The 13,231-nt window shown below is 38.6% G+C and overlaps 1 protein-coding gene across 1 annotated transcript in view; it reads left to right on the forward strand.

Moving 5' to 3' along the window:
• The window catches only part of hapln1b (hyaluronan and proteoglycan link protein 1b), a 28,744-nt gene extending 15,513 nt beyond the window's left edge, over positions 1 to 13,231 (forward strand). Inside the window, exons 2-6 of the mRNA XM_030148502.1 lie at positions 6,767 to 6,896; positions 8,947 to 9,110; positions 10,281 to 10,479; positions 10,819 to 11,121; positions 12,666 to 13,231. Of these exons, the coding sequence (XP_030004362.1) occupies positions 6,794 to 6,896; positions 8,947 to 9,110; positions 10,281 to 10,479; positions 10,819 to 11,121; positions 12,666 to 12,955 (1,059 nt within the window). The 5' untranslated portion in view covers positions 6,767 to 6,793 and the 3' untranslated portion in view covers positions 12,956 to 13,231. The remainder of the gene's footprint in view (positions 1 to 6,766; positions 6,897 to 8,946; positions 9,111 to 10,280; positions 10,480 to 10,818; positions 11,122 to 12,665) is intronic.

The raw sequence follows: 13,231 nt of genomic DNA on the forward strand, positions 1-13,231 counted from the left end.
CTCCCCGTCATATTCAAATAAATCCCAGACAGGACTCTGCTGCTTTCTCCCAACTTTAGTCTCCAGTTTCAAGGTAGAGTGGGGACAAGAAGCTGACTCTAAACCACAAGTGACAAGAAGTGATGGACCGTGAAGTATCATATGGTGCCGCCAGCTAAAACTGCTCTAGCGAAATAAATCTTTTATAATAGATAATTAATTTCATATCAATCCGACACTGACAAAGATGAAAACAAAGGGAATTTTACCCATAATTTTATACATTTTAGTTAGTTTTGTAAGCGCACGATACCGTTTAAGTTAGTTATCATTTTTTCTTTTAATTATAGTTTTTATTTATTTCAGTCAACGAAAATGTTTTTCAATTCTAGTTTTCATCATTGCGTTTGTTTTCATTTATGATAATAACCTTAGTTGTGACCTCCTCTGATCCCCCAGTTTTGGCTATAACACTGACAGGAGCTGCATGAGCAGATTATGATGCATGGATACACTTCTGATTGACTTTCCAGTTCTTGTCTCTTTTCTATGTCTCAAAGTCATGTTTGAAAGTCCTCTTTTTCCATTTCACCCAAGATAAGTTTATTTTCTCAAACTTGTTAAAGCTTCACAGCTGCCATTTCACAACTCAATCGCTAACAGCAAGCAAATTGATTCTGATGTGAAAAATCATTGCAGTTATTTTTATAGTTTGCATTTTTTGTTGGAAACAAACACTGTTCAGTTAGTTTTACTGTGTACAGATCAGAGATTACAGTATGTTAGTGTTCACATTGTAATCAGGCCATTAAAGATCTTAAACTGGTAAAAGTAGATAAAGGTCACGTAAACATAGGTCTAATGGAAGACATTACTGCATGGAATGTCTTTTGTTAACAGAGAGTAAATAAAAGAGTGTTACCATACAAGGCATGGAAACGGCTGAGCTTTGGCTAAGAATTTCTTTGCTGTTCAAAAAGTACCAAGAAAACTCCAAAACACATCACCTTGTTGCAGAAGATCCATCTAGTAATGTGTCTATACCCATAGAATTCAATAACCATAGATCCTTTATTGACCAAAATATGGCAGTAAATGTGAAAGTGTTGGGAAATAGAAGGTCTGTCCACTTTATTTTACCATAGTGTGCAAGTGCGTTTGTTTTGGTTGCCCCTTGCAGTTATGGTAATGTTCTGCCAAAGATAATATGACTTTTTTTTTTTCATCAAAGCTGAGGCTACAACACTAGATACATTATTTATTCAGAAAATTGTGTCAAGTGAGTGTGTCTTGCCATAACAGAATGATCTTTGAGTTTTTCTTATAAAGTAAAATGATCAAATGAACAGCAGATACATGCACACTCCAGCACATGCAGTGTATTAAAGTCTATCCAAAAAACAGTTTTTCTCATTCTAGTATTGATGTGTGTGACTCTGGCCTGGTCAGAGTCCTTGGATCGCTGTAGAGACTTAATGATCAGGGCGTAGGAGAGGTCCTGCTTTTCTTCTACAGATTGCTTCATTGTCATTGGCACAAAAACAGCAACAAACAAACAAAAAAATTACCTTAATTATTGCTCTTTCTGACCTCTCATTTGTTCAGTGTTTGTTTTTCTCTTCTTAAAGGAATTTGATGCTTGACATTGAGATTTTTACATCCACTGAAGAGGTTTTATTTTCATAAGGGTTTGTGTTTTTGTTTTGTGCATTTGTGTGTTAGCAGTGTTACACAATAACTACTGCACCCATTTTCATGACGTGTGGAGCATGGGCCATGGACCAATATATTTTATCCTGTATATTTGATGTCAGATTACATCAGAAATTGTGAGATTCTATAAATTAATGAGACAATAGTTATTACTTCAAAGGAATGTTTGTCTTTGAGTTACAAATTCTAATTCAAAACACTGTCTAAACATTACAATACATTCACTTTTCACATTTTACATGGTGTAAGATTTATAAAATGATTATATAAATTTACATAAAAAATATGTATATACTGCATGAATCACACTTTCTCACATATCTTGAAAATAAATTATTAGCCCTTTTGTCATTTGTTTTCTACTTCATCTTATCAAAGTATGGAACACTTAGCACATTTTATCTCTGAAACAGGTGATTTCCAAAACAGTGTAGCCCAGTGTTATTACCAAGAAAGCTAGTTAGTTTAGTAACTCTAGTGTTTACAACAATTAAAGGCTTTTAATCATTCGCAGAACTGCAGACTGAAGCCCCTTTTACACAGCGCTTCTGATATGGGAATGTTTTGCCTTTATTCCGTCTGTGTACATGAAATGGTGGGGTCATTTGATCCCACTTTCGTAACGCCGCTTGAAGTAGTAACAGAGCTGTTACCGGAACACATCACACAAGAAAACTGTAAAACAAAATTCAAGAAGTTAGTCAAGAAGCATCTATTGACCGTGAATGATACTTGGGCTAAATGAATATACACTACCAGTCAAAAGTTTGGACTCATCTTCTCATTTAAATGACATGAGATGGACCGCAGATGGCTAACAAGTGTTCAGCATCACTGGGAACTCCTTCAAGACTTTTGGAAAACATTTCAGGTGACTACCTCATGAAGTTCATTGAGAGAATGCCAAGAATGTGCAAAGCAGTAATAAAAGCAAAATGTGGCTATTTTTGAAGAATCTAAAATATAAAAAAACGCTTTGAGTTATGTCACACTTTTTTTTAACTCCATAATTTCATGTGTTCATTCATAGTTTTCATGCCTTCAGTGAGAAACTACAATGTAAACAGTCATGAAAATAAAGAAAAAACAGGTGAGTCCAAACTTTTGACTGGTAGTGTATGAACTGTATATGCCTAAAGGAGCTGTCATGTCTGTATTTTGTCTGTTATTTATTTTCTTTCATGTTATGTTGTATCTGAAAAAATGTTGTGTATAATTATATTGTAAGTTATTTGCATTGACTAGTTGTAAAGATTATTGTAAGGACCCCAGGCAGAATAGCCGTAGCTATGGTACAGCTAATGGGGATCCTTAATAAAAGAACGGAAAGAGCCGTGATAAAGGTGGAATCATGATTCCGGAACATGATGTAAAAGGAACACCTCTGCAACCAAGATCTGACGTTTTGATGACGGCGACCCCTGCGCCTGAGAGACAGCAGGCGCATATGGAGGCACTGACATGGATTCTGCACCCCTGGTGTCCCAGGGATGCCACGGCTCCTGGTGCTGCAGCTACATGACATTTTCACCCGTGGCACAAAGCTGCGGGACCGGCACCTGGGGCGACTGCCACAGAGTCCATTCCAGTGTCTCCATATGCGCACTATATGCTGCACTGCGTCACCCCCTCCTTTGATTCCAGAACGCAGGTCCGCTGTGTAAAAGTCCAGCCTGTCCCACCTCTGTTCCTCCTTTGGCTGTGGAAATCGGTCAGTGGTGGAAAAAAGGTGGGATCACCATCTCGCCTTTTTTCCAGGATCTGTGTGTAAAAGTGGCTTGAGTATCAGTTACCAGAGTGCGATTTGTTGGAGGGGGGTGGGGGGGATCAACCACCCCCCCTCTGGTTTTTACATCCCTACTTCTGCTCAGTGAATTTCATCCCCGGGGGGGGACAACCAACCAACAGAAATAACAGCAGGTTGTGACAGTTTTCTTCCACCTACAGTATATCCTACATTACTGGCACTAACGTTCACCTGAACCGAACTGTCGGCAGTCTCAGAATTTGCAAACTTCCCCATGCACTGGGATGCCGTATGGGGGGGTAAACATGACAAATTCATGGGGCCCAGCATTTGTGTGTTCAGTGGATACAAGTTAGAAGTTGTGAAAATTTCGTGTAAGATCCGCTGTATAATAGAGGAATAGAACCCAGGAGTTGGACGTTGAAAGTATGTAAAGTTTAACTTTCATTTCACACTAGTGTTAGTTATGTAAGTTAAGGACCGCACCACCATGTATATAATTGCTGGCCCCGCCCCCCCTTGTTTTTTTTTTATTTTTTTTTTTTACAAATCTCATCCTACCTGTTACTGTTAGCTATATTGACATTAATGTGTACTATAAACTGTAACAGTGGAGAAAAAAATCTACCAGTATAAACATCCAAGTTTTAACAGCGGGGAAATTTAAGCAACACTGTATATACATTAAAACAGTTTTTATCCAAGGCTGATGGTTTGCATGCTGGCTATAAGAGACACCATCAACATGTTATTAGAGGACAAATAGGTGACGTACACACACCTGGCCTATAAAGACGTCACCTTGTTTACCCGCCACACAGATGGAGGCTGAGGAATGCCCTTGTGAGTCAGTCAGGGAGACACATTCACACACAATCTAATGAGTGTGTGTTGGTCATCTTGGATGTTTTCCACAGATCAGACCACACAGACTGATGCTTAGACCATGTGTAACTTCTAAAGACTTGAGTGTGTCCAGTTGCTGCTTCATAGTGAACACCTGCTAACGGTGCTGATGGAGTTTGAAACAGCAGCCCCTGCATCATTTCTGCTGCTGCAGAGTCCGTTAGCCTCTGCCACCTCCCTCCCTGCCTGGGATTTTTTTTTTCTTGCTGTATCGGACTGTCTTGCTGTCCCTCCTTCTCTTCTCCATTATTCTCATTTCACACATCACCTGCTCTCCTCGTATCCTGCAGAGAACAGTCTGACTCAAAGTTTGCCCCTTTCTGAAAGGACATATCACAGCTTTGGCTACTCATGCTACACATTCTAAAATGCTCCACCTACTTATTGCTGCACCCCCCCACCCCCCCTCCAGTCCTGGTATGCGTAATGACTATTTGCAGTCAGGGAGGGAAACTAAGTGATGTGTGTGTGTAACTGGCACAGTGTGTGTGTGCTGCAGAGCTGTTCTGCTGACTGCAGGAGCTCCACCTGGCAAAGGGGGCCGGCGCATCAGCATTTTGGGAGGGAGTGAATGAAGATAAGGAGGGAGGGGGTTGGAAGAGGAGATCAATCTGGATGACAACCCGTACACTCAACCGCACATCCTATAATGAAAAGAAATCTGAAAAGAATCAGATAAATACTGTATGAAGGAAGAGGACTGACAAAAATACATTTAATGAAAACCTTCCATTAGTTCAGAACTGTTCTGTGAACATGAACAGTTCTATTGTGTAAGTGTATTTGAAATCAACTAAAACATGTAGAATTTCTGTTAAATCACAATAAAATGAGTTCAACTTTTAGGCACTTCATTGTAGTTCAGCTAAATAATGTGAAATGTGTTGCAGTGATGAAATGTTCCAATTATACGGAATTTAATTGAATTTAAATGATATGATGTAAGGATTATTCTAATTTACATTCATGCATCACCAATATAAAGTAAATACAAAAATTTGTAGTTACATGATGTCTGTGTTGGAGGCTGTTTTGAGCTGGAACTGATCTTTTTTGGACTTCAGCTAATTCTGTTACTATCTAATAACTGTCTGTATTGCCTACAGGTTTCATATCAGCGCCCATATGAACTGTTAAGATGCTTTGAGATGAAAATGGCCAATATATAAAAATGATCTGACTCCTACACAACTCAGATTTTCATATGAGTCCATGCAAATGTTCCCTATTAAATCTGTAAATATTGTCTTTCTTAAATAGTGTGCAGTGTTATTGTTACCTTTTCGCATTCACATCTGTCTTTATTTTATGAAGGACAGATGCAAATGCAAAGGTTAACATTTTCTGAACTGTTTAGTCCTTGTGAGGGTCATGGGGGTACAGGAGTCTATCTCGGTTACCAAGGTGGGGTACACTCTGGACCTGTCACCAGTTCATCACAGGCTTGATATATACAGACGAATGTTAGAAAATCACACCACAATAAAAGGTCTTAAGCCACATATTGATGCATGGCATTGATAATGGTCTTCTTCCTGTGTCTTCATCAGGTGCAATTGCCAGGTGTTATTGAGGAATTAAGTAATCCTGTGCAAAAAAAAAGAAAAAAAGAAAATCAAGAAAAAGTTGAGAAGTTAGATTTTGTCATTTACAATGGAAAGAAAAGTGGAAAAGAACATATAATGATAAAATTGAGATAAATTATTTAACTTTAATATTGGCACAGTTTTATTTCCATATTGCACGTTCATGCAGTGGCAGTACTGTAGTGTGTACCTCTGTTTTTGGCTTGGCTGCAGTCTGGTTGTGTGTGTTTGAGTGTGTGTGTGTGTGTGTGAGAATGAAGCCTGAGGTGGGGGGGTGCGTTCTCTGTGGGGAGACGCTGCACTGTGGCTCAGTCTCCCTCTGAAGTTGTGGACTGTCAGTGACATCGGGACATGGTACAGTATGCTGCGTCCTCGCACTGTTGGATGACAGGAGACCTTTACTGCACAGTATGTATAATTAGACTCACGCTGCATATTTGTGTGTTTGTGCATGGTGGTCACATGTAGTCCTCCGAAGGGTAAAGAAGTCACAGGATGTTCCATTGGAGTAAATATGTTTTTTTTTGTTTTTGATGCTGTCAAGTAACTTTGTGTGTTTAACATTTGTGTGTGTGTGCACTCATGCATAGAGACAAGGATGCAGGCAGTTCTGCACTCCGATAGTAATTACACAGCTCTTGCAGGAGGGTACAGCATTGCAGATAGAAACACTGTGTCGAACCAAGTCCTGACAATACAAAGGCCTGCACTTTGTAGATGACTTTTCTTTCTTTGTTTTCCATGTTTTCTGTGTGACATGCTACAGGACATGTGTTTAGTTTGTATCTTCTTACTGAACTAACATTAACCCCTTCCTGTCTTTCTTTCTCTGCAGTGAGCTGACCCCCAGTTTGGCGAGAAGATGATTCCTGTGCTGATCTTAGCTCTGATCTCACTGACTGTAGCAGACAACTTAGATACTCTGTATCCAGAACTGGAACACTCCAGAACCATCTATGTCGTAGGTGAGCTCATGTGTCTTTCATGTACTGTCACCATATGATGTGATGTAGAAACGGAGGGCAACAAGAAATTCTTTTCTTTTCTGTGTTTTGTTCACAACACCCACTCTGCTGTGTCATTTGTCATTTCCTCTGCTTATCAGTTAGTTCTGATGCTGTGGCTCAGTGATAAGATGGCTAAGCGGGGGATTATCAGCTCAGTAAGATAGTGCAATCTCATTAGACTATCTGCATTTGCACATAAAAACATTTTTACGTACAATCATTGCTTTACGCTCTTCCAACACTTTTCCTTAAATGACATATTGCTGCATAGCTGTCACTGTGAGACCTTTGAAGTCAATGCAAACAATCTTATGCTTTTTATGTGATATTATTGTCCATATAGATGACTGAGGCTGTAGATTACCAGTGTAATGATTCAAGAACTCAGCTGAAGAAGCAGTTAAAAAGAAAATGCAAACTCTCCCACTAAGAGTCACACAGTCCAGTACATAGGATCAATGTGCTATTAGCTGTTTGGTCAGTTGACCTGACAGGCACACATGCTTATGCAGCAGACAAAGTGAAATGCTGTGGTGGTCAGGAGGCAGTGAATCTAAAAACCCTGTTAGTAACGGTTAGCAGAAGATCTGAACTGCACTACACATGACATCAGGACATCAGAGAGATGAGGAAGGAGGACTGGAAGATGTGGATGTAGTGAAACATCTCCTGTCCTGTGAATATTTTACATTAAATCATTACAGAGACTGTGATATTTATGAACTGTGAAGTCTCATCTATCATCTCACAGCATTGGATGTTAGGGCTGGCTGGCTAGTTTAAAATCTCTTCCACTGGTTCTATTTCATGTATAAAACAATTCTTGGACTGCTACAGCTCATTTATGCAATGATAGCTCACATGAAAAGCAAAGCTGTAAATTATAAAATGTTAAAAAATGAAGTTTAATTCCCTGTTTTGAAATTCTGTCTTTGCATTTTACCCATCCTAATACACACACAGTACCTAGCATTAACATTAGCAATTAGCATTAGCACAGAGCACACATTAGGAACAATGAGCTGCTATTGAATACACTCAATAAATAGTCTTTTTTTTTTTTTTTTTTTTTTTTTTGAGTAAGATAAAAGATTCAAGAATTATTTAGAGTCATTTTGCATGCTAATTAGCAAAACACACAAGCTGAAATTAGAGTATAACAATGTAATAACATTGCAAATAACAACATTATAAAGAGTAGGTAAATCGTAGGTAGCAAATTTTAAAGAAAATCGAAAAATGTACTTGAAAACAAAACACACAGTAGTAAAAAAAAAAAAAAAAAGCCTTAATGTATGTTGCTCCCTATGTGTTGAACCTGCTGCAAATATCACATCATCACACTTAAAATCAGTTTCAGTTCAGTTTATTTCAAATATGTAATAAAAATAAGCAAAATAACCACACATTAGTGACTCCAAATAAAACAGATGAAACTTATCACAGCATATAGTGACTTGATTTGCATATTCAAAAAGGATTGGGAGGAAGTGTAAATTTATTTAATCCCACCCCTTCTCCACATAACAGTCAATTATTTAGAATCCTATCAGTATAAAGGATGTACCAAAAATGACACATAATGAGTTCTGAAACATTGTTATTGTCTGCCAATTTTATGTTGCTGTGGCCAAGATTTTTAATCTTGAAATTCTCCTGGTAAATTCTGGGTTTAAAAAATAAATAAATAAAATGAAATAAAATGAAACACAAGTTGTTGGCATAGTTTTGTGAATTTCCACTGGACACTAGACTCTATATAACATCTGATCCCTAAAGCCTTTTAGTCAAAGTACTACTGGACCACCTATCACAGCTGGAAAACCGCACTATTTTGGGGAATTTTTGGCAAATATCATAATTTACCAGTCTTATGATGTTGAGAATGCGCACCAAGACAGTCAGAACTCCACCTACATAATGGTTTCACATAGTTGTTTAAACAAAATGTCAGTAAATAACATGCTTTTTTATGGTTGTAACATCTTTTTCTGTTGTTGTGTTCCAGAAAATGGCCCTCACCTCTCGGTGCTGTCAGACCAACCTAAAGTGGTGTCCAGACGAGGGGGAAATGCTACTTTATCGTGTAAGATTCAGAGGGACCCGTCTCTGTCACCCAGTCGCAAGATGAGGATCAAATGGACAAAGCTGACCTCAGACTACCTTAAAGAGGTTTCCTACCATTTGTCTTCTACTGTCCATGATTATCATTATAGACTGACATACACTAACTGCACACCAGGTTTTGGATGTAGATTGTAGATGTAAATTTGTGAAGCTAATGCTCTAAAACTCTGGGAATACTGTTGTTGCCTGCATGGGTTGGAACTTATGACTCCTGCTGGGTTACTGTTACATCACTGACCACAACTGATGACAGTAAAACACCAAGAAAAGCAGAGAAATACAATAAGACATGGAAGAAATGCAATCCAAAAACACATAAATAATATGGATGTAAACGGTCCAGATTTCCAAATATGAACAAGATAAGGTAAAGTAGTGTTTTTTGACATTGAATATACAGTATATTCAACATATTGATACGTTCAAGAACATGCAAAGTGTATTTAAGAGAGAAACTCTGAATATAAATGCAAGTGTAGTACAGGAAAACCCCAGGGAATATCTTTAATTTGCAAGTTTTATTGAATGGAGCCATTTTTTCCCAGCTGACACCTGTCCAACACCAGTTTGCATACAGTACTATCTATTGATTTTTTTTCATATTGTGAGCTTGACTTTTTATTTAAAGAATCAATTTAAATATAATGTATGTGGTCAACCTTTGTATAAATTCTGCTGTACAACACACCTACCAGGCTGTGTGGCTTGAATAAATCTCTGTTATTTTTGGATTAGTAGACAATAAGACAAGTCATAGTGATTAATGTTTGGAGGCTGAGTGTTTATTGTTCTGAAATTAGGTCGAGGCAGAAAATTATGGTGCCTACCTCATTTCCTATAGCCTTATCTATAGCTAAGCTTAGCAATTCATATTATGATGTTGCAAGCCATATGCAATATTTGGAAATGGTTACTGAGTTTTTGTAAAAAAATTAGGCCCAAAATTGTCTGCATTTGTATTAAAAGATAAGGATTTCCCTGAGAAATTGTGTAAAGTTCATTGTATGCCGATGACTCAGTTTTATATTTCGGTCACATTAAACTGAATTACAGTAATACTCGCTTTTAATTCTGCTGTAACTTTTGATAATAATAATAAACATTGCATTGAAATTATCCACTAACCCCAACTAAATATTGTTTGTCGTAAAAACCGTGATGCATTTGTATTTTCATCAAATGTGAATAATGGGTCAATTCTTCATCTTGCTCTAGGTGGACGTCTTTGTTGCCATGGACTACCACAAAAGGAGTTATGGACGTTTCCATGGCCGTGTCTATTTACAAGGCTCCTCCCCCCTGGATGCCTCTCTGGTCATCACAGAAATTACTTTGGATGATTATGGGAAATATAAATGTGAAGTCATTGATGGTCTAGAAGATGGAACAGTGGTGGTGTCTCTTGATCTTGAAGGTATTATTTCTGAATGAACGATCCCTGTAAATAAAGTGTCTATTTAATGTGGCTGTGTGGTAACAGACTTTGGACTGCAGTCAGTCTAAATTTAGCACTATGTGAACAGACTGCTCGGGGGAATGTCAGGAGCAAGTGCGTTCTGTAAGCATAATGTACATCAGTGTCAGAGCGCTTTCATTATGTTTACGAGACATCAGCCATTACTGCCTGAAGCCAAAGGAACTCATCCAACCTGGCATCAGTCTGACAGATACCAGCTGGGCGTACACAGCGAGAGACTTTAATGAATCTTTATTTTGACTACTTCCCATCCTTACCTCCTTCTCTACTCTCTAGGTGTCATCTTCCCCTACTTCCCTCGCCTCGGTCGCTACAACCTCAACTTCTATGACGCCGAGCGGGCATGTCGCGACCAGGACGCCATTGTGGCTTCCTTCGATCAGCTGTACGAGGCTTGGCGAGGAGGGATGGACTGGTGCAACGCAGGCTGGCTGGATGACGGCTCAGTCCAGTATCCCATCACCACACCGAGGGAACCCTGTGGAGGCAAGAACACCATGCCAGGGATTCGCAACTATGGTGTAAGAGATAAGGAGAAGAACCACTACGATGTGTTCTGTTTCACATCCTACTACAAAGGTAAACAACCCATTATAACGTGTGTGTGAGGCTGTTTATCTGTATTTACCCAGAATTCTCCTGTATGCAGCAGTCCAACAAAAGCAGTTTGAAGAAGAAAGTTTGTCATGACAGTCTTTGCCTCTGATGTGTGTTTTTTGCTGTTCGTTACAATCTAGCATTATGACACATGAAGACTTTTATCACTAAAATAAACCATTACCTGAATTCTCTCAAAATCTTCACACTGAGTGGATCTTGCTGGGTTTACACAAGTTTACACAAATAAGACTTTTTTCTGACCATTTTCACTGCAGTTTAAGGTCTGTTTTGACCTTGAAGAACTTGAACCTGCCTTTATCCCCTCGAGACTTTACTTAGAAAAAAACCAAAACAACAAGAAAAGCACTTGGAGAGCGCAGACCTCCACCAAGACAGATCTGCCCCCCCCCCAATCACCACCAAAATTTAATAATTTCTTCCTTGTGCCAGTATCAACATTTCCTGAAAATTTCATGAAAATCCGTCCATAACTTTTTGACTTATCTTGCTAACAAACAAATAAAAAACACGCACGCATGCAAACACATAAAGCAAAGTGATCACAATACCTTCTGGCGGAGATAAAAATGCTGTCCACTGCAAAATAAATTCTATTTTTAAAAAAATGCATCTCAAAAAACTGTTGCATTATGCTGTTTCCAATCAAGACAATTATTCAATGTAAAAAAGCCAAAACTTTTACTTTCTTGGAACTGAGGACGATATTAACCCATAAAGACCCAGTGCTAGTTTTGTGTCACTTCCCAACTGAATTTTTCTAGTTAATGTTTCTCAAGTGGTTTATCACCATTTATTAGAATATTATCCTCTGTATTTTCCATTTTTCACTGTAAATCATGTATTTCCTCTATTTAATTTCCTCTATTTTATTTAGATATTCATGAAAACTGAGTTAATTCAAAGGTTATTATATTAAAATACAGAAAACTGAAGAAAAAGTGACTTTTTCAGCTAAGATATCAATAAGTGAATATAAAAACAAGTGTCTTCATCCGCTGTCATTGATCCAACTCCATGGGTTTTAGTGGTGAATCAGTGTTGTAGGAGATGACGGTGTTTCCACGTTCACTACGTAGTCTCTGAACGTCCAAATGGGTCGTAGACCAGGAACAGATGACAAGCTGCATTTTACACCAGTTACTTACATGTATTGATAAGATTAATGGTTCAACAGATGTTGAACATTTAGTTCAGTAGATGCGTTTGGTTGCCGGTGAAGGTTTGGGTCTTTATGGGTAAAATAAAACATTATCGCATTTCTTGTAACTATTTCTACTCAGTATACACACACCACCAAGGTCTACTCTAATAAATTGTGACCAGTTTGCACTAGTGTTTTTTGTTAATATGTTGGTTTCATTTTATCATACACACATTTTACAGCAACGCTGTAGTTAATGCATCTTCCATATAAGATTAACCTCATAATATGAAAGAAAAGCAACAGCAATGTCAATGTTTGCTTTTATTCTTTTTGTTTATTAGCTTCTTTTTCTTCCCAGGCCGATTCTACTACTTGATCCACCCCTCGAAGCTGACTTACGATGAGGCGGTCAGAGCCTGTCAAAAAGATGGCGCTCAGATCGCCAAGGTTGGTCAGATGTTTGCTGCCTGGAAGCTTCTGGGATACGACCGCTGCGACGCTGGCTGGTTGGCTGATGGCAGCGTCCGTTATCCTATATCCCGCCCTCGCCGCCGCTGCAGTCCAACGGAAGCTGCTGTGAGGTTCAATGGCTTCCCAGACAAAAAGCACAAGCTGTACGGAGTGTACTGCTTCAAGGGCCACAACTGAGTTCCAAACACACAAAGACAACCTGCAAATACACACACATACACTCACATGCACCCACACACATACACTGGTAAACATACTAGTGGAGTGAAAAGGAGAATGGAGGAAGGGTATAACAGATATGAACAAATGCAAAACTGTGATGCTTAATTTCATTGAAACTTTAAGACAGCATTGTCAGACCGATGTCATGTTGCTTTGTAACCTGAGACGTGATATTTCTGAGGGATAGTTTACACATATTTAAGGTTCATATTATTTAATCAAGGCCTTTGT

This window comes from Sphaeramia orbicularis, chromosome 12 (genome assembly GCF_902148855.1).
Source record: "Sphaeramia orbicularis chromosome 12, fSphaOr1.1, whole genome shotgun sequence".
In the NCBI taxonomy this organism is placed as follows: domain Eukaryota; kingdom Metazoa; phylum Chordata; class Actinopteri; order Kurtiformes; family Apogonidae; genus Sphaeramia; species Sphaeramia orbicularis.